Source organism: Equus asinus, chromosome 9 (genome assembly GCF_041296235.1).
Source record: "Equus asinus isolate D_3611 breed Donkey chromosome 9, EquAss-T2T_v2, whole genome shotgun sequence".
Taxonomy (NCBI): domain Eukaryota; kingdom Metazoa; phylum Chordata; class Mammalia; order Perissodactyla; family Equidae; genus Equus; species Equus asinus.
In genome coordinates, this window is record NC_091798.1 from 29,267,519 (window position 1) to 29,290,196 (window position 22,678).

At 41.8% G+C, this 22,678-nt stretch overlaps 1 protein-coding gene across 2 annotated transcripts in view; it reads left to right on the plus strand.

The window, feature by feature from the left end:
* Positions 1-22,678, plus strand: part of SLC36A3 (solute carrier family 36 member 3) — a 37,855-nt gene that overhangs the window by 13,668 nt on the left and 1,509 nt on the right. For both annotated transcript variants that reach the window (XM_014834312.3, XM_070517182.1), the window contains 7 exons: positions 815-903; positions 3,334-3,429; positions 13,276-13,360; positions 14,194-14,412; positions 16,639-16,737; positions 17,128-17,294; positions 19,944-20,113. In XM_014834312.3, the coding sequence (XP_014689798.1) occupies positions 815-903; positions 3,334-3,429; positions 13,276-13,360; positions 14,194-14,412; positions 16,639-16,737; positions 17,128-17,294; positions 19,944-20,113 (925 nt within the window). The remainder of the gene's footprint in view (positions 1-814; positions 904-3,333; positions 3,430-13,275; positions 13,361-14,193; positions 14,413-16,638; positions 16,738-17,127; positions 17,295-19,943; positions 20,114-22,678) is intronic.

A 22,678-nucleotide genomic window follows, 5' to 3' on the forward strand; every position in this document is an offset into this window, starting at 1 on the left:
GGAGATTATGATAAATAATGAGCTCTGTTTTTTATCTCATCGCATATACAAAAAAATGGAAACTATGTGAGGAGAAGATATGTTCTTTAGCTTGACTGTAGTAATCATTTCATTATGTATACGTATATCAATCATCCTGGGTACACCTTAAACATATATAATTTTTATTTAAAAAAATAAAAGAGAGATTGACAAGTTAGACATACTAGAGCAGTGATTCTCAACTGGGGACAATTTCACACACACACCCCGAAGTCATTTACAATGTCTAGCGACATTCTTGGTTGTCACAACTCAGCAGGGGAGGGAGGGCCATTGACATCTGGTGAGTAGAGGGCACAGATGCTGCTAAACAGCCTACAATGCACACGACAGATCCCGCAACAAAGCACCATCTGGCCCAAAATGTTAATAGTGCCCCTGTGCCAACCCTGTACTGGAGGGAGAGAGCCAAGTCCTAAGAGGTACCTCGGTCTTCAAGTATCTGGGAGGAAGTGATGGCTGGGGTGTGAAAAAGGAGCGAGGGATCTAGAAGGGAGAATTCAAGGGAGATGAGGAAAGGCATGGGCTATCTGGTGAGGTGGTGAGCTTACCGTCACTCAAAGTATCCTAGCAGAGGTTGGGCAGCCACTTTGCAGTGATGCTACAAAGGGCATTCAACCCAGAGCATCTGAGCGCACAAGGACATTCAGGGGCTCTCACCCCAGAGGCAGCTTTATTCCAAGAGGGGACCCAGCACCCAGGCTGGGAGAAGGCTGGTTGTGGGAGCCATCAGTTTGTGGCTCAGTGTCCGCTCCTCTCCTTCCCCCTCCAGGTCGGCCCTATCAGCCTGCTGGCCATCGGGATCCTCACCGTGCACTGCATGGTCATCCTGTTGAACTGTGCCCATCACCTCAGTCAGAGGTGAGCGCCCTGCTTCTCTCTCACCCCCGGGCCAGGCCCCACTGGAGGGTGTGCGGAGTTTCCTTTGACCAATGACCTGATTAGTTGGACGCTTCTCTAGGCCACTGTCCCTGCTGCCCTGACTTCTATAGAGGCAGGGGAGGGGGTGATAAGGAATCCAAGCTGGAAACTCCTAGGTCCAGGCCCAACCCTGCAACTAACTAGCTGAACGACTTTGTCAAGTTCCTGCACCCTCTGACCCTAAGTATCCACACCTGGGAAGATCGAAAGTGATAAAAGATGCAAACACGCTCCATGAACTTCCACGTGTGTGCAAGACACTTAAGGGTGTCATTCTTTTCCTCTTATCTCCCCTCCCATCCTCCCCCAACTCAATGCACACACTTTGTAAGGATAATTTGTTCCAGGGAAACTCTTTTTGGGACAATTTAGTAAAAGTAAAAAACATAGTTAGCAATGAAATAAACAGTTCACAATGACTTCAATCATTAATACAGCAAATATACAATACTCAATGTTTATACGTTCAAAACTTCAACGCAAAAACAATTCCAGAAGGAAAAGAACATTTTACTCATCCAGCCATTAAATTTATTGCACAATTACACTGTGCCAGGTACATGGCGAGAGCTTTGTGAGCCGTCTTTTCTTTTCTCCTTACGGTAAACTTTTATGGTAGGCACCATTTTCATTCCCATCTTAAAGATGAGTAAACTGAGGCTTAGATGAGTTAAATGCCTTGCTCAGGGTCACCCAGCTGGGAAGTGGCAGAGCTGGTATTTGAAGCCCTGTCTGACTCCACTCCTTAATCATTTTGCAAATCTCCTCCCTCATGCCTGCTGGGACCATTCTATCACCGTGCAGCCTTGGGACATCTATGCCATTCACGAGAGCCTTTCCGTGGGTTTGTTTTTTTTTTTTTTTTTTGGATGACTTGTTTTTCATTTTTTCTAATATACAGGTTACAGATGATGGCCTGAGAGCTGACTATGGCCTTCGCATATGTCCCACAGTTTTTGTTTTTGTTTTGTTTTTCAGTCAATGTCTTAAAACCTGGAGATTTCGCATTAAAAGAAAATCTCCACCTCTCCTCACCAGTCAGACAATCTGGCACCTCGGGGCTTCATCCCTTCCTCGTTCCGCAGGAGCGGAGTCCCAGTCACCCCTTCTAGAGAGGGCGTGTGCCCCAGGGTTTGCCGCTGTCTCCATTCTCTCAGTAGCCAGCCCCTCTCACCCTGTTACTGACACTTGTCTGCTCCCCATCGCTGTTGAATTTGTAACCCTCACGTTAATGTATATGCCAGTCCTATGCAATGTGACCTCATTCATGTTTAAGATGCCAAGCACAGTGAGTAATCACAAAAACAGCAAGATGGCGCCATGTTCCCAAAGGATCTCCGCATCCACCTCTCACTGCGACTGCGTGTGAAAAAAAAAATGAGGCCCGGAAGGAGACTTGCTCAAGGTCTCCCAGCGATCTGAGGGGCATGCTGGCATTTCAACTCTGGTCCCCTGACAAGCCTGGGGCCCTTGCTCTCTCCCAGCTGCTTTCCTCAGTTGTGCAGTTAAAACTGGGGATTCGGGGGTTGGCCCCGTGGCCGAGTGGTTAAGTTCGCGCGCTCCGCTGCAGGCGGCCCAGTGTTTCGTTGGTTCGAATCCTGGGCGCGGACATGGCACTGCTCATCAGACCACGCTGAGGCAGCATCCCACATGCCACAACTAGAAGGACCCACAACGAAATATACAACTATGTACCGGGGGGCTTTGGGGAGAAAAATAAAATCTTAAAAAAAAAAAAAAAAAAAACTGGGGATTCGGGCCTTCGGCAACCTGCCCTGCCCCTGCTGACTCATAGACAGCTCCTCGACGGGACTCCCCACCCCCCCACACCCCATCCCAGGAAGGGCTGCCTAGGGAAGGGGGACAAGATAGGCTGGAACTTGGGTGTCACATCCTACAGGGTGCTGGGCAGGAGCCTAATATCACCTTTTGCATGGGATCTCGTCGGAGGCGGGCATCTCAAATGTTCCAGCTCCCTCACAGTGGGAAGGCGGGCAAATGAGTCCAGAAACGACAACCATGGTTTGGCTGTACGCACCTCGCCTCCCCTTGCTTCCTCCTCCTCCCGCACACCTCACACCTTTCACAGCCTCTCTCTCCTGGTTTGCAGACCTAAGTCAAGGCACAGCTACCATTGACTTTAAAAAACAAATCCACTTAAACGTTAGTGTTTAAAAAGGCAGCTACAGAAAAACGGCAGACTCCTGAAAGTTTTAAAAGTATACTGTTATATCTCATTAAGACTGTTGCTAGAACATTACCAGAATGCTCCATGTTAACACACAAATGCATAATCATGACTCACTTCAGGAGTAAATTGTACCTTTAACAAAAGTGTTGTAAGTTACTCCTTGCTTGTCCTTTCCCCAGACTGCAGAAGACTTTCGTGGACTATGGAGAGGCCATGATGTACAGCCTCGAAACCTGCCCCAACGCCTGGCTGAGGACCCACTCGATGTGGGGGAGGTAGTCGTCATAGATGTCATAGTGGTAGTAATAGTAACAATAGCAACAATAATAATAATCCCCACCTGTTCTTCCTTTATTTCTATTTACACAGGTTTTAAATGAATGTGTGCTTATTGCAAACTGTGGAACAATATAGAGAATCTCCTCTGATAGCGCCGTCCTCCCTCCCACTCTTTATCCAAGAAGCAATCAGATACTTAGTAAATGTTCCTCCAGACTTTTTCTCTCTGTACACGTGAATATATGTGTGAATGGAAATATATATTTTGTTTTCTATTTTCTTGTATGTTAATTAGAAATTTTTTGGAAATTACCTTTTTCACCTAATAATACGTCTGTAGATTTTTTTCGACGTTGGGACATAGAGATGTACCTCATTACTTTTTAAGGCTCACGGTGTTCCCCAGTGTGTATGTATACCATAGTTTGGTTTAATCCTTCCCCTAATGGTAAACATTTAGATTGTTCCCTTGCTTGATAAAAAGGCTACGGCTTATGAAGTGCTTTTCTAAGGTCTTAGTTCCTCTGATCATCTCAATGACCTTGTGAGGTAGGCAGAGTGAGTCTTTATTGTCCCGGAAATCTGAGGTGACCGAGGCTTATAAATATAAAACAACATGTCCAAGGACATAGACACAGACGATGGTGGAGCGAAACTCAACTGAGAACCTAACATTTCAGCCTTTCCCAGCAGAGCCCCTCAGGAGGTAGTGAGTCATTATTATGGCTGCCCAGATCCCTTCTGCAGTTCCTCTCTTGGGACTCTCAGTAGATCGTTGATCTCCTGATTAGGAGTCACTCTGATTAACAGACAGGCAGGGTCATGGGGCAGTAATCATGGATGACTCGCAATTGCCCATCCTTTCTCATCAAGGTTTATCAGTTTCTGATGACAACCTGAATAAAACTTTTGGGCAGGAAGGGTATCTAGAGATCACCATATCCATGCCTATTCAAATGGAAGAAAATAAAGCCCAGATAGGGCAACGAAGCTGCCCAAGGTTACACAGGAATTTAATGGCAGAACAAGGACTGGAATACAAAATATCTAGCTCCTGTTTCTTACATGGTACCGTGTCTTTGGTGTTTCAGAACTGAGAAAGAGCTGGGAAAATATTTAAACCCATGATTTGTGATTTTTAGTGTGCTAAGGGATATCTGTGGGGCTTGATTAAAAACTGCCCATTCCATGTAGGCCACTATCATCAATGGATGCTCAAGCTGTTAGGTGAAACGTCATTAGGAAACTTTGTAAAGGAAGAACACACTGACACCATCAGACCCCAGGTACTGATCTTAGGATCTCATGTTTAGACATGGGGCAGTCGATATGATGTCTTATGTGGGATTCAGTAGGGAATACCGAGCACCACTTTGGAAATATCCTTGCCAGAAAGATACATGAAGAACCTCAATGTAATCAAGCCAATAGATCTAATGTCAGTTTACAGGAAACACAGAGGAGAGAGAACAAAATAACTGACATTATGTAGAAGTCATCAACCAAATATAGAAAATGGGACATACTACAGGACAACTTATCTGGTATCTTCAGCACCAACCAAAAAAATGAAAAGTTGCTAGGGGACAAAAGAAAACGGGGCAAGAGGAATAAAGCAGCTTAAAAAACCTGAGACTTAATAGCACAATGCAATGTATAGACTTGTTTAGAAACCAATTGTAAAATAGATGTTTTTGAGACAATTGGAGAAATTTGAATATGGACTGAATATTAAAAGATATGAAGAAATTATTGTTAACTTTGTAAGGGATTATAATGGCATATTGGTTATATATTTTTTGAAGCCCTTGCCTGTTAGAGCTGCATACTGAATTATTTACAGGTGAAGTGACTTGAGGTCTCTAGTTTGCTACAAATATTCCAACAAAAGAAGCATGTGTGTGGTGGGGGTGAAGGGATCCATACATGGAAGACGATTGGCCAAAAGATAATAATTGTTGAACCTGGGATGAGCACACAAGGAGTCATTGAGTTAATTGTCATTGCTTTTGTTTATGTTTGAAAATCTCCGTAAGAAAGAGAGAAAAAATCATCTCCATTCTGAAGTCTCACGTGACACCACCATGCTTCTGACTCAACAGGCTGATATGAAAACCAGGACTCTGTATGTTTAGCATAATCTTCAGATGATTCTGATGCAATTGGTGCTACAACCCGATTTGAAAAACACTGATCCAAATATGAAAATCTAAGTAGAGAAACATATCTTTGTTCCCTTAAAAAAATAAATGTATCTCCAAATTTGGGACAATTTAAGAATCCAAAAGAATAATGACCATAATGGAATATAATATATTAAATTAAAAAATAATTAATGTGAGTCAATTGTGATACCAAAAAAAAAAGGAAGAGGGAAGAATATCGCTTTCTTAAATGCCAACTAATAAATTTAGGAAAAATGACAGGTGGAACTGGAAAACCACTGCCTTGCAACCACTGATAAAATAATTGATTCAGGCAAGGATCATCAATGAATGTTAAAAACCTTAGTTTGAGGAGAATAGGATATTCATGCCATCTCAAAGTTTTACCCCCAAATTACAAAGAGGAAAATGTATATTTACAACAGAGAGATCTGGCAGTCACCATCACAGTGGAACCACAGGATGTGCTTCCCAATGTGACAACAAAAAGTACAAAATATCACCTCTGTGGTATGCTTGCCAAAAGTGTTCTCCTGAATCTAATCATGAGGAAATAATCACAAGTCCACAATGTACGACATTCTACAAGACAATCAGCATGGACTCTTCCCCAAAAGCCAACGTCATAGAAAACAAAAAAAAGTGGATGTATGCAAGGCTGCTCTACATGAAAAAAGACTACAGAGACATAGCCAAATGCAATAAACCTTGATGAGATCCTGAATCAAAAAAAATAAAAACAGGAGGATTTCAGCAACATGGAGGAGTGAGGTGTTCCCTTTGTCTCTCCCCCTTTGAACTACAACTAAATGGACATTCATTGACCAGCAGAAGATATACACACAGCACATCAGGACGCCAGAGAGACTCACGCAGTTATACAAGGGGGATGGACTACCCCTGGGGTGGAGGTGGAGATAGGTGAACACTGCCCAGCCCCTGAGCAGACCTGTACTTCTTTCCTGGCTAGAATGCCTATTGCATTGCTGCAGCCCAGGGGGCCAATGCATCTTGGCATAACTGCAGGAACAGATGACAGCAGCCCTGAGGCCCCACATAAGCACCTTCCCATCTGGTGGGAGAGCCCACAGTGGCTCTGTGGTCCCAGGGCATGGCCCAGACTCAGACTCAGTGGGGAGGCTCCTCCCACCAAGCACAATGGCTGGTGTGACCTAGGAGGAGATGGCGGCAAATCTGTAAACCTGGGTGAATGAGTCCCCGGCTGCTGCAAATGCCCATAGTACTGTTTCAGCCCCAAAGAGGGGAACAAGTCTTGATAAAATAGTGGGAGCAAGCAGCAGCAGCCCTGAGCACCTTTGTGAATGCTTCCTCATCTGGTGGGAGAGCCCACAATGCCACCATAGTCCTGGGGAGTGGCTTAGGTGCAGATTCAGTGGGGAGGCCCCACCCACCAAGCACAACAGGTGGTGTGATCTAGGAGGAGATGGTGGTGGGTCTGCACACCCAGGCAAATGAGCTCCCAGCTGCTGCAAACCCCCATAGTACCATGGAAACCCGAAGAGGGGAGTGCATTTTGGTGGGACTGTGGGAGCAGGTGGCAGCAGCACTGACCCCTCATGTGATCACTTTCCCATTCAGTGCAAGAGCCCACAGGGCTGCTACAGTCCCAAGGAGTGGCCCAGGATCAGACAGGCATGATGTATGGGATCGCAGCAGGTTCAAAATACACAGCTCCTGCCCCACAGCAGCGGCAGGTGGAATCTGTGACCAGATACTATCACTATGTGAAGGTACAAATCCACCCCATCAAATAGTATGAAGAAGTATATTAATACTCCAGACCAGAAGGAAAAGGACAAACACCCAGAAATCAACCCTGAAGGCACAGAAATATATAATCTAAATGACAGTGAATTCAAAATAGCTATCGTAAAAAAACTCAATGAGTTACAAGAGAACTCAGAATGACAGTTCAATGAAAGCAGGAACAAAATTAGTGAACAGAGGGAATTCTTCACAAAAGAGATTGAAACTATAAAGAAAAACCAATCGGAAATGTTGGAGATGAAAAACAAAATTAATAAGGTAAAGAAAAATCTGGAGTCCTTAAATAACAGAGCTGATATTATGGAGGATAGAATTGGCATTTTAGAGAATAGAAATACAGAAATGCTTCAGATGGAGGAGGAGAGAGAACTTAGACTAAAAAGAAATGAAGAAATTCTATGAGAAATATCTGATTCAATTAAGAAATACAGCATAAGGATTATAGATACTCCAGAGAGAGAAAAGAGAAGAGAACTTGTTCAAAGAAATAATAGCTGAGAAATTTCCAAACCTGGGGAAGGAGCTGGAATTACAAGTAAAAGAAGCTAATAGAACTCCTAATTACATCAATGTAAAAAGACCTTCTCCAGGGCATATATTAGTAAAACTGGCAAAAATCAATGACAAATAAAAAATATCAAGGGCAGCAGGGCAGAAGAAAATAACTTACAAAGGAACCCCTATCAGGCTTTCTGCAGATTTCTCAGAAGAAACCTTACAGGCCAGAAGAGAGTGGTATGATATATTCAAAATTCTGACAGACAAAAACTTTCAGCCAAGACTACTCTATCCACTAAGAGCATCTTTCAGATATGATGGAGAAGTAAAAACTTTCCCAAATAAACAAAAAACTGAGGGAATTCATTGCCACAAGATTCCCAACACACACAAGATATAATCAAGAAGTCCCTCATACCTCAAAAAAAATAAAAGTGTTTACAAAGCCTGGAGCAAGGAGGTAAACAGGCAGACAAAATCAGAAAATTGCAACTCTCCATCAGAACAGATTAGCAAACACTTAATTATAGCATTAAAGATAAAGGAGAGGAAAACATCAAGAATAAATATAATCAATCACTTCATTTTAACCAGAAACTCACAACAAAAGACAGAATAAGTTGTGACAAGAATAACTTAGAAGGGGAACAGGAAAGGGATGGAAACTGCTTAGACTAAGGGAATAAGAGGCTATCAGAAAATGGACTATCTCATCTACGAGATCTTTTGTACACAAACCTCATGGTAACCACTAAACGAAAAATCAGAGCAGAGACACAAATCATAATTAAAAAGAAAACTGAGAAAACCATCATAGAGAAACACAAAACTGAATTGGCAGTCCAAAATGCATGGGACAAAAAACAAGGGAAATACAGAAGAACCAAAAACAAGTGATAAAATGGCATGATTATCCCTCATATATCAATAATCACTCTAAATGTAAATGGGTTGAATTCCCCATCAAAAGACACAGAGTGGCTGGATAGATTAAAAAACAATACCCAACAATATCCTGATTCCAGGAAGCACATCTCAGCTCTAAAGACAAACCCAGGCTTAGAGTGAAGGGATGGAAGACAATACTCAAAGGTAATGGCAAACAAAAGAAAGCAGGTGTTGCCATACTTATACCAGACAGTAGACTTCAAGATAAAAAAGACAATGAGAGACAAAGAGGGGCAGTTTATAATGATGAAAGGGGCACTCTACCAAGAAGAGATAATGCTTATAAATATATATGCATCTAACACAGGAGCACCAAAGTACATAAAGCAACTATTAATTGACTTAAAAGGAGATATTAACAGCAACACAATAATAGTAGGGGACCTTAACACCCAACTTTCATCAATGGATAAATCATCCAGACAGAAAGTCAACAAGGAAATAGTGGAACTAAATTAAAAACTAGACCAGATGGATTTAATATATATATATAACCCTCCATCCAAAATCAATAGAATGCACACTCTTCTCAAGCTCAAGTGGAACATTCTCAAATATAGATCAATTTGTTGGGAAACAAGGAAAGCCTCAAAAAATTTAAGAAGATTGACACCATATCAAGCATCTTTTCTGACAATAATGCTATGAAACTAGAAATCAACTAAAGAAAAAAAAAGTTTGTCACTTGGAAAGTGACAAACATGTGTAGACTAAACAACAGGCTACTGAACAACAAATGGATCATTGAAGAAATTAAAAGAGAAACCAAAAAATATCTGGAGACAAATGAAAATGAAATACACCATACCAACTCATATGGGATTCAGCAAAAGCAGTCCTAAGAGGGAAATTCATAGCAATACAGGGCCACCTTAACAAACAAGAAGAATCTCAAATAAGCCGTCTTAAACTACACCTAACAGAACTAGAAAAAGAAGAACAAACAAAGCCCAAAGTCAGCAGAAGGAGGTAAATAATAAAAATTAGAGCATAAATAAATGGAATTGAAACAAAAAAAATTAGAGAGGATCAATGAAACTAAGAGGCAGTTCTTTGAGAAGATAAACAAAATTGACAAACCCTTAGCCAGACTCACTAAGAAAAAAAGAGAGAAGGCTCAAATAAATAAAGTTAGAAATGAAAGAGGATAAATTACGATGGATACCACAGAAATATCTAAAAGAATACTATGAAAAACTTTTAGCCGACAAATTGGACAATCTAGAAGAAATGGATAAATTCTTAGACTCATATACCTCCCAAAACTGAACCAAGAAGAAATAGAGAATCTGAATAGAACAATCACAAATAAAGAGATTGAAATAGTAATCAAAAATCTCGCAAAAAATAAAAGTCCTGGACCAGATGGCTTCTCTGGAGAATTCTACCAAGCATTCGAAAAAGATTTAGTACCTATCCTTCTCAAACTATTCCAAAAAATCGAAGAAGACAGAACATTTATTATTATTAACATTATTATTTCCTAATACATTTTATAAGGCCAACATCATCCTGATCCCAAAGCCAGACAAGGACAACACAAAAAAGGAAATTCACAGGCCAATATCATTGATGAACATACATGCAAAGATCCTCAACAAAATATTGGCAAACTGAATAGAGCAATACATCAAAGGGATCATACACCATGATCAAGTGGGATTTATACCAGGGACACAGAGATGGTTCAATATCCACAAACCATCAGTGTGATACACCACATTAATAAAATGAGGAATAAAAATCACATGATCATCTCATTAGATGCTGAGAAAGCACTTGACAAGATCCAATATCTATTTATGATAAAAACTCTCAATAAAATGGATATAGAAGGAAAGTACCTCAACATAATAAATGCCATATATGACAAACCCACAGCCAACATCACACTCAATAGGGAAAACTGAAAGCCATCCCTCTGAGAACAGGAACAAGACAAGGGTGCCCACTTTCACCACTCTTATTCAACGTAGTACTGGAGGTTTTGGCCAGAGCAATTAGGCAAGAAAAAGAAATAAAAGGTATCCAAGTTGGTAAGGAAGAAGTGAAACTCTTGGTGTTTGCAGATGATATGATTTTATATATAGAAAACCCTAAAGAATCCATCAGAAAACTATTAGAAATAATCAACAACTACAGCAAAGTTGCAGGGTACAAAATCGGCTTACAGAAATCATTGCATTTCTGTATTCTAATAATGAACAAACAGAAAGAGAACTCAGGGATATAATCCCATTTAAAATCCCCCAAAAAAGAATGAAATATCTAGGAATAAATTTAACCATGGAAGTGAAAGACCTATACACTGAAAGCTGTAAGATATTATTGAAAGAAATCAATGATGACATAAAGGAATGGAAAGATATTTCACGTACATGGATTGGAAGAATAAACTTAGTTAAAATGTCCATACTATCTAAAGTAATCTACAGAGTCAACGCAATCCCAATTAGAACCCCAGTGACGTTCTTTATGGAAATAGAACAAAGAATCCTAAAATTCATTTGGGGCAACAAAAGACCCCGAATAGCTAAAGCTATCCTGAGAAAAAAGAACAAACCTGGAAGTATCACAATCCCTGACTTGAAAATATCCTACAGAGCTATAGTAATCAAAAGAGCATGAAACCGGCACAAAAACAGACACACAGATCCACGGAATAGAATTGAAAGCCCAGAAATAAAATCACGCATATGCAGACAGCTAATCTTTGACAAAGGAGCTAAGAACATACAGTGGAGAAAGGAAAGTCTCTTCAATAAATGGTGTTGGGAAAACTGCACAGCCACACGCAAAAGAATGAAAGTAGACCATTATCTTTTGCCATACACAAAAGTTAACTCAAAATGGATCAGACTTGAAGGTAAGACTTGAAACCATAAAACTCCTAGAAGAAAATATAGGCAGTACACTCTTTGACATCAGTCTTAGAAGGATGTTTTCGAATACCATGTCTACTTGGGCAAGGGAAACAAAAGGAAAAATAAACAAATGGAACCTCATCAGACTAAAGAGCTTCTGCAAGGTAAAGGAAACCATGAACAAAATGAAAAGACAATCCACCAACTGGGAGAAAATATTTGCAAATCATATATCCGACAAGGGGTTAATCTCCAAAATATATAAAGAACTTATACAACTGAAGAACGAAAAAACAAACAACCCAATCAAAAAGTGGGCAGATGATATGAACATAACATTTTCCAAAGAAGATATACAGATGACCAACAGGCACATGAAAAGATGTTCAACATCACTAATAATCAGGGGAATGCAAATCAAAATTACAATGAACTATCACCTTATACCTGTTAGAATGGCTATAATTACCAAGACAAAAAACAACAAATGTCAGAGAGGATGTGGAGAAAAGGGAACCCTCATACTGCTTTTGGGAATGCAAACTGGTACAGCCACTACGGAAAACAATATGGAGATTTCTCAAAAAATTAAAAATAGAAATGCCATATGACCCAGCTATTCCACTACTGGGTATTTATCCAAAGAACTTGAAAACAGCAATTCAAAGAGACACATGCACCCCTGTGTTCACTGCAGCATTATTCACAATAACCAAGACATGGAGGCAACCCAAGTGCCTACCGACTGATGAGTGGATAAAGAAGATGTGGTATATATATGCAATGGAATACTACTCAACCATAAATAAAGACAAAATCATCCCATTTGCAACGACATGGATGGAACTTGAGGGTGTTGTGTTAAGTGAAATAAGCTAGATAGAGAAAGACAAACACCATATGATTTTATTCAAATGTGGAAGATAACACATGGAGAAAGAGAACAGATTTGTGGTTACCAGACGGGAAGGGGGTTGGGGGGGTGGGCATAAGGGGTAAAGGGGCACATATATATGGTGACTGACAAATAATAATGTTCAACTGAAATTTCACAATATTATAAACTATTATGACCTCAATAAAATAAAAAAAATAATAACAATAAATAAAAACAGCTATAAAAGATATTTTGGAGAAAATTGGGTTATTTAAAATATGGACTATAAATTTGATGATTTTGAAGTTGATTTTTTGGATATCATAGTCTTAAGAGAAGTATGCTGAGGTATTTAGGGCTGAAATGTTATGATATCTGTGATTGACTTTCAAATGGTTCTGAAAAAATGCGTATGTGCGTGTGTGTGTATGGATGGATGAATGCATACTTACACACATACGCACACATACATAATGCAGTTAGGTCCAAAAGTTAACAATTGGTGCATCTCGGTAAAGGATATATGTATGTTAATAAAACTAGTCTTTCAACTTTTTCTGTGGACTTGAAAATTCTCAAAATAAAAAATGTGGGGAAATATTAAAAATAATACCATAAATAATTGTTTCAAAAAATAACAGTAAATGCATTTTAAAAAATAGCTTGTTTCTTCCTCTGTCTGCCTCTTTTTCTCCTTCTCAGGTACACTGTCAGCTTCTTATTAATCATCACCCAGCTGGGCTTCTGCAGTGTTTATTTTATGTTCATGGCAGACAACTTACAACAGGTAAGGAGCCTACTCCCTCATCAGACCACACTCTGGAGTTCCCCCAGTCCTGGGAATCACTTTTTAAAAGGATCATAGAGAAACCAAAGCAACATCTGAGGGGTGTAACCAGGATGGAGAGAGAGGCTTGCAATCATGTCCAATCAGAAATAACCGAATTTTTAGCCTGAAAAGTGTCGGGGAGATGTACTTTAGGTATCTCAGGCTTGTCATTGCAGAAAATCACTAACTAGACAAAAGGCACACCAGCTGCAACCTTGCCCTCGGTGCTTTCCTAACAGGCATCACGAATCAATCACGGCATTCTTCCGTGGCTTCATGGAATAGAGGGAGCAGACTTGTTTTTGGGCACTCAAACAGCCAAAACTGTGACAGGTATTGTAGATGGAATAGCCAAACAGATTTTGATCACTATTCAGAACTTTCTAACTCAAAGCTACTTAAAGTTGAAGAAGATATTCTTGTGTAGTGAACTCCTGTTCTTGGGATGTGTGAAAGAAACCCATTTGGTAAGGAAGAGGAGGCTGGTCTAGATGTCAAAAGGACCCTTCAGCCTTCAGATTTCATGATTCTAAGGGTCTCTGATTGTCACAGTCTTGGGCGCTCTGTTAGGTTACCAGATGTGGCAAATAAAAATATACGACACCCAGTTAAATTGGAATTTCAGATAAATAGCAAATAATTTTTTTTACTATAAGCATGTCCTATACAGTATTTGGGACATACTTTTACTAAAAAGTCATCTGTCAGTTATCTGAAATTGAAACGTAACTGGGCGTCCTGTGTTTAATCTGGCAACTCAACTACACCGCCCTTCATTGTGCTCTCATCAGATGGTGGAAGAAGCCCACGTGACGTCCAACACCTGCCAGCCCAGGAAGAGCCTGGTGCTGATCCCCATCCTGGACATTCGTTTCTACATGCTGATCATCCTGCCCTTCCTGGTCCTGTTGGTGTTTATCCAGAATCTCAAGGTGCTGTCCATCTTCTCGACACTGGCCAACATCACTACCTTGGGGAGCATGGCTCTGATCTTTGAGTATATCGTGCAGGTCTGTGCCTGAAACCACCGCAGAAGGGGGTCAGTGTCCAGGGCTTCTGAGACACCTGGAGAGGGTTGTTATCATTATGGGCAAGTGAAGGTGAGGAAAGTGACATGCTGCTCTGAGCAGCCCCTGCTAAGGTGACATCCATGAACACTTCTGCCCGACAAGCTATAAAAGCTAGTCATCATCATTATCATCATTGTCACACTGGATAACAATGAGGCATTCAACAACTAGTTATTGAATACCTTCTGTGATCCAGGCATTGCACAGGGGGCTGGGGATTCATGGGTAAGTAAAACTGACAGGGGGTCTGCTCTCAAGGAGGTTACCTTCACTTGGGGAGATAAACTTCATCAAATAACCAACAGAAATTGTTTAAGAGTGGTAGGTTGACAACAGCTCCATGGATGATAAAGGAATTTGATTCACTTGGTGCCAAGTTCTTCGCATATAATAACTCATTGAATCGTCACGTGATACTATTTTGGAAGTAGTACCTTTATCCTCAGTTTACAGACAAGGAAACTGATAAACAGAAAGTAGTTTGTCCACTAATGCCTGTCAGTTTGCTTCCCAAGCCCAAGTTATGCTATTATCACAGGCTCTGAAATTCCACCATTATAGTTTCGTTTCTTTGAATCTGAAGGTTTTGGGGGTTGTATTAGTGTCCTACAGCTGCTATACCAAATTACCACAAATCTAGTGACCTAAACCCGCACAAATTTGTCTTACAGTTCTGGAGGGCTCACTGGGCTGAGATCAAGGTGTCAGCAGGGCTGTGCTTTATTCTGGAGGGTTTTGGGGAGAATCTGTTTTCTCACTTTTTGCAGCTTCTCCAGGCTGCCTGCATGCCTTGGCTCGTGGCCCCCTTCCATCTTCAAAGCCAGCAATGACAGGCTGAGTCTTTCTCCTGCTGCCGTCTTTCTGGTTTTCTCTTCTGAGTCCCTCTTCCACTTTTAAGAACCCTAGCGATTACACTGGACCCACCCAGATAATTCAGGATAATCTCCTTGTTTTAAGGTCAGCTGATTAGCAACCTTAATTCAATCTGAAAGCTTGATTCTCTCTTGCCATATAATAGGACATATTCACAGGTTCAGGGACTAGGACGTGGACATCCTTGGGGAGCCATTATCCTTCCCACCCCAGAAGTCTATTAAAATAATTGCTTCCTCTGGATCTGTGATCGTTGCTGTACTGGTTGGTAGACTGCACAGCTCTGAGAGAAGTGATGGGGCAGGGGCATCAGAGAACTGGAAAACAGGAGGCCTGAATTCTTCTCTGAGCTGTGGCACTAACTTACAGAGTGGCCTCAGGCAATTCCCTTCTTCTGCCTGGGTCCCGCTTTCCCCACATATAAAGATGAGTGGGCTCCCAATAGCCAAAAGATAGAACTAACCCGAATGTCCATCAACTGGTGAATGGATAAACAAAATCTGGTAAATTCATTCAAATGGAATATTATTCAGCCTTAAAAAGGAATGAAATTCTGATCTGTGCTACAACACGGATGAACCTTGAAGACATTATGCTGAGTAAAATAAGTCACTCACAAAAAGATAATTATATGATTTCATCTATATGAGGTACCTAGAATAGTTACATTCATAGAGACAGAAAGTAGAATAGAGGTGACCAGGGAGTGGGTAATATGGAGTTATTATTTAATGGGTAGAGAATTCCAGTCTGAGATGATGAAAAATTTCTAGAGATGGATAGTGGTGATGGTGGCACAGCTATGTGAATATACCACTGAATGTGCCACTGAATTGTACACTTAAAAAAACTGAAAATGGTAAATTATATGCTACATATCTTTTATCACAATAAAAATAAATAACTTTTTAAAAAGATGAGAAGGAGCCAGCCCTGATGGCCTAGTGGTTAAAGTTTGGTGCGCTCTGCTTCGGTGGCCTGGGTTTGGTCCCCAGCTGCAGAACCACACCACTCATCTGTTAGTGGCCGTGCTGTGGCAGGGGCTCACATAAAACAAAAAAAAAAAAAAAGAGGAAAATGGGAAACAGACGTTATCTCAGGGTGAATTTTCCTCAGCAAAAAAAAAAAAAAAGAGAGAGAGAGAAAGAGAAGGTTGACTCAGCTTTAGATATCTCATGGGTGCTCCTAACTCCGTGTCCGTTGAGTTCAGGTATGGGCCAGCTTTCTACCAGGCAAAGATTTGGAATGATTTCTATGCCATGGCAAAGTCAATGCCCTTCTTCTTCCTTTCAGGGGATTCCAGATCCCAGCAAACTACCCTTGATGGCAAGCTGGAAGACCTTCTTGCTGTTCTTCGGTACAGCCATCTTCACATTTGAAGGCGTTGGCATGGTAAGATTGATGCGGGTTTTGAGTGGGTGGTCCCTAGTGCTCTTTGGGGAAGCCAATTATTGTTCCAGAGGTCTAAATAATAGTATTTATGAAAAGTGCAGAATGTGATCTTCTCCTGGTGGAGGGAAAAGTCAGGACCCATTCTCAGGGCGCTAACTGCTCCATGTACCACCCTAAGTCTTGAAGACTGAGTGAGAATTCACTCATCTTCCCAGATGGAGTAGGGCACTCCTGGCAATAGAGAGCATGGAGGAAAATGAGAGGGGATGCAGCCTTTCCTGGCCCAGGGCTACCTGGAGAAAGATGTCCATGCTTGTAGGGGAACCTGCTCCTTCACAAGGAGCTACATCTCTTTCTACCTTTTCATTTGCAACCACCTTTCACCTCCAGGTTCTGTCTCTCAAAAACCAGATGAAGCAACCACAGCGGTTTTCTTTTGTTTTGTACTTGGGGATGTCCCTTGTCATCGTCCTCTACATCTGCCTGGGGACACTGGGCTACATGAAGTTTGGACCAAACACCCAGGCCAGCATCACCCTCAACTTGCCCAACTGCTGGTATGTCCCTGCCCACCTGAAGTGGGGAGGGGAGGAGAGTCATGGGAGCCAAGCCTTAGCAACAGAATGTGGCATTCTTTTGAATTATCATTAGCAACAAATATTAACTGCTAATATCAGTATTATGATAACAGATCATTTTGATAATCCAGGCGCTGTGCATTATCTCATTTAATTCCCACAACAGCCCTATGAGTAAGCATTATTGTTATCAGTTCCATTCAACAGATGAGGAAATTGATGTTTGGAGAGGCTGTAAGTAACTTTCCCAGCTCACATTGTTGATGAGAAACTGGAACTTGAAACTAAATCTGTCCGACCCTAGGGTTCAAACGCTCTAGAAAAAGAACGATCTGGGAGTGTTGGGGAAACAGAAACAGCAACCACAAAAAGTATAACTCCAGAGTAATGATTGAGGGCCCCACACTGGACCAACATGTAGGCCCCCAATTCCAGAAATGGACCTAGACTGCCATTGCTACGCTTCAGTTGGAATTTGGTCTGGAGTTCTTGCATTTGATCATTCATTCGTTTACTCAGTCATTCATTCATCCAGGAAACATTTTGGGGGCTGGCACATAGTAAGCACTCAGCAAGTGTTCACTGTTCCCCTTGTTCTGGCAGCATTGGGTGCATAGTGACTAAGCAATCAGTAGAGCCAAGTGTTTAAGCGCGCAGGTGCTAAAGCTGAGTGATGGGATTTGCATCTGGTTCTTATGTGACCTTGGACAAGCTACCTAATCTTGCAGACCTCATTTCCATCCTCTGTAAAGAGAGGATGATACTAATGCCCATTTGTATCAGTCAGGACAGACTATTATGCTCCAGTATTAACTCCAAAATCTCAGTGGCTGAACACACACAGATGCTTAATTTTATGCTCGTGCTACATGTCCATTTTGGGATGGCTGGGGCTCAGCTCTGCACCGTCCCCCGCTCCAGGACCCAGCCTGATGGAACAGCCACTCCCTGAAATGTTGCCAGTTGCCATGACAGAGGGCACAATGAATCATGCCCTTTATAATGCCGTTTACATCTCTTCTCACACTCCATCAGTCAAAGAAAGTTCCATGGCCACACCTCACTCCAAGGGGCAGGGAAGTGAAATTCTACCCGGAGCCTGGAAGAACTAGAAGTGTTGGGTAACAGCACAAATGACTGCCATGCTATCTCAAGGAGTGATTGTGAGGATTAATTGGTTTAATATACATAAAATCCTTAGAAGAGCGTCTGGCCATAGTAAGCACTCACTGAGAGTTTGCTTTTCTCATTGTCATGTGTTCCCACAGCCTTGGTCTTTCAGAGGGGAGGAGGGTGATGAGGCATTCACTCCCACAGGCCGCAGCTGTAAAATGAGAAAAACATCACCGGCCACACCCATCTCACTGTGTTCTGCTAATGACTAGATGAGACAGTAAACGTGGGATTTCTTTGAAGTTGTGACTTATTTTATACAATTAAGATGTATGCCATCCTAATATGCTGTTCTTATTCTGGGCAATTCGGACCACCACTAGCTACCTCGAGCGGGTGCTCTCCTTCCAGGGGCCTCAGCTGGAAAACGTGGTGTCATGAGGACTTCACACCTGCTCTGAACTTGGCTGGTCATGACACTCTCCAGAGGAGCCTTAAAGAAGGGATAAATAAATATGCCTTCCCAATAAGAAAAGACCAATAACCCAAGAAAAAACGGGCATGAGCAAACAGTTCACATGCAAATCCAAAGAATAGCATTTTATATATTTGAAAAGATGCTTTGTCTCCCTTATAACAGAAATGCCAATTTTAAACAAATGCAATGGCAAAGAGCAGCATGTGTGCACACACTGTGTTTTGGCAAGGGTGTGCAGAAGCAAGCGCCCCAGTATGCTGGGACAGTAAAGGGAAAATGGCAATAGCTGTCAAATGTTAAATCACATTTACTTTTACCCAGCATTTTACTTCTAGGGTTGTATCCTATATGTGCATAGTTACATGTACAAGGGTAGTCTTTGTAGCATTGTTTACTGGCAGAAGACTGGGAATAATCTAAATATCCATTAACTGGGGACCAGTAAAATAATTATAGTATATCCAAGCAATTGGAAAACCAAGCAGCTATTAAACAGAAGAGGCTGATCTGTGTGTTCTGATAGGGAACAATGTCCGAGAAATATTTAATGAACGGAAATGGAGCTCAATGGTGTGTGTGTGTGTGTGTGTGTGTGTGTGTGTGTGTGTGTGTACCTACATTCTATATAAGCTTGTATGTACACTGATTATTTCTGGAAAGATGACAAGAAAACTGCTAGAGGGGTTGCCTTTGGAAAAAGGAACTGGAGACTGGGAATCAAGGGTGGGGGGAGACTCTTCACAGCATGGCTTTTGTACTATGAGTTTTACTTTATGCAGGTATAACTTTTTTTAGAAGTAAAAGAAAAAAAACGGCACAGAATCCTGAGCCACAAGCCTACTGAATCAGAATCTCCAAGAATGTGCACTTTTAATAAGCTTCCTAGGTGGCTCTGATGGCAGGTCAGGACTGAGTCAACAGAAGTCAGCCAGTTCTATAACTCGATGACAAGTACCAGCTTCTGAGCAATGAGTAAGTCCTGAATGTCCCCGCCCAGAAGCCACATGGAATTTCACATCCCATCCCCCTGTCTGCAGGTTGTACCAGTCAGTCAAGTTGATGTACTCTGTCGGCATCTTCTTCACCTACACTCTCCAGTTCCACGTCCCAGCGGAGATCATCATCCCCGTTGTCATCTCCCAGGTGTCAGAGAACTGGGCACTGTCTGTAGACCTGTCTGTCCGCACAGTCTTGGTCTGTCTGACTTGTGAGTAGGATAAAAGGGCACTCTTTGCCCAAAGCTGTGTCTGGGAGCCACAGTGGCATCTATCCCACTATCATTGGCTCTGCCACTTGCCTTCTTTGTGACCTTGGGCAAGACACTTCACCTCTCTGAACCTTGACTTTCCACCTGAAAAATGGGCTTACCAGAGCTATCCCATAGTAAATGTTACAGTCATCTCTACTGCCTACACATAGAAGGAATACACTGGCTGGGTTCCAGGAGAAAGTATCATTCATTCAATCACAATTCTATATGTCTCCTGTTTGCCAGGCGCCATACTGACATTATCTAATACTCATGATGGCCTAGCGATGTAATATTACCAATTCAGAGAACTACAGCCAGAGAAATGAAAACATGCTCAAATCATATAGCTGCGAAGTGACAGAGCTGGGATTCGAATGCAAGATGTGTAGCACCAAAGCCTGTATTTTCGGTTGTGCCATATTCCCTCCTGCATAAATTAAGGTCAAGTCCCGTCTCATAAAGTAGTGTTTAATGTAGGCAAAAACCCCAAGCAGCTGATTTGTTAAAGTCTTGGAGATCACTTTTTGGGTGCACTCTTCTCTTCACCTTCCTCCCTCCTTCCCTTCCTTCATGCTTCCTTCCATTCATTTATTCACTTATTCATTCCACATCATGCACTATTATAGATGTTTGGGAAACCACACGAACAGGGCAGAGGAATTCTTTCTCTGAAGCACATCTAGAGAAAGAAGATCAGAAAAGTTGCCCCATGAGGAATGAGGAAAAGAACTAGGGGTGTTTTGCTGGAGAAGCGAAGGCTTGGGGCTCCTCTATATTTCTTCAAACGCCTATGGGATTATTGTGCGAGAGAGAAAATTTAGTCTTAAAGGCTCCAGGCATCAGAGTTCAAAGTTGAGGGAATCTAGTCTCAGTTCAGGGTCAGGAGAAGCTGTGTAACTCTTGGAGCGGTCCAGAAGGACATGCCATCAGATATTACACTTCATATAACTGGAGTTCGACAGGAAGAAACAGCACTCTTGCTTGGTTGAAGGTATTAGAGATTTCCCAGTCTGTATCAAGACATCAAGAACCTGTCAATATATTGTTTTGAGATCATCCCTAGTAGGAAGGATGTAAGTTGAAGAGAAAAACTGAGTAGTTCAGGCCACTCGAGCTCAGGGAAGGCAACACTAGAGACAGCTGACGTTCTAGTGACATGTCCTGCTTCTGATATATGCTGCATGACCACTTCCTCCTCCTCCATTCATCCATCCATTGCATTATCCTTCATTCACTCAGCAATCATTTGTTGGACACCTACTGTGTGTCTGACATTGTGCTAGGCATTGGAGATACAATAATGAATAATGAAGAAGACATGGCTCCTGCCTCCATGAGGCTTACAGTGGAGTAGGAAACAGACGCAAGGAAACAATTACAGCACAGTGTGATGAATGTCAAGATGGTACACAATGATGTACTATGATGGTTAAGATCATAAGAGGATACCCCAAGAGCACATAAGAAGGTCATGTAACTTAGCTGGGGCCAGCTCAGGGAGTCCTCTCCAATGGAGTGATATTTCAGTTAAGACTTAAAAGATAAGTGGGAGGTGTGGAGGAGCGAAGAATGTACCACGTGTAGGAGCAGGCTTTGCACAGATCTGAGGCAAGTGCTTACATATGGCCTCTTTGTAGAAGTGAAAGCAGTGGGGAGTGATAACACATGCCAGAGGATTTGGCAGGGCCAAAGTCCTAAGGGACCTTGTGCTAAGGAGAGTGGGCAATGGTTAGCCATGGAAGGGCCCTGAGCAGTGGGTTGGCATGACCAACTCTGACCCTTCTGGAGCCCTCCTCCAGTGTACCTTGCATTATAGCTTTCCTTGAACATATCTTCTCTGCCCTGTCAGTGTGAGCTCTCCTGGAGAACAGACGCTGATTTTTCTCTGTACCTCCTCCAGTAGGCAATTTATTAAACATCTGATGAAGGAAAACTGAGATGGGGATCATCCCATCAGAGGGTTGATAGATTCTCAACTGTGAGAGTCTATAAGTCTCTCTCATTCTCTGATTGGATGTGTTGGAGCAATTTCAGAAAAAAGTGATGTTTTCTTCAAGATCCAGCAAGCTAGTATGGGTGCTTTCCAGAACAGGTTTTCCCTAATTTGTTCATCAGAAAATCATATAGTTGTATACAGTTAAGATGGATAAACTGTATATTTATTCATCCAAACATTTTCAAAATTGGACTCCCCTGGAAAATCCATGATATATGTTCACCATATGTATAAAAGATGGAGATTTAAGAGTGTTTATATAAGAGGAGAGGTGGGGAGTGAGAGCCTAATGCTGTCTTCATGTTTTATGTCCTCCTTAATTACCAGGCTCCTTCCAAGAGTAGGAAAACAAGTGGTTGAGATTCTGACAGCGACAGAGCCGTCTCTCATATTTCACCCATCCTTGCTTCTAGACAGTGGCTGTATTATGTAGATAGCACAAAGGTTGATTCAGTGTCTGGGTAAGAGTCAAGCATTTATTGAGCCCTTACTGTGAACCAAGTTCTTTCACATACTTGGGAGGC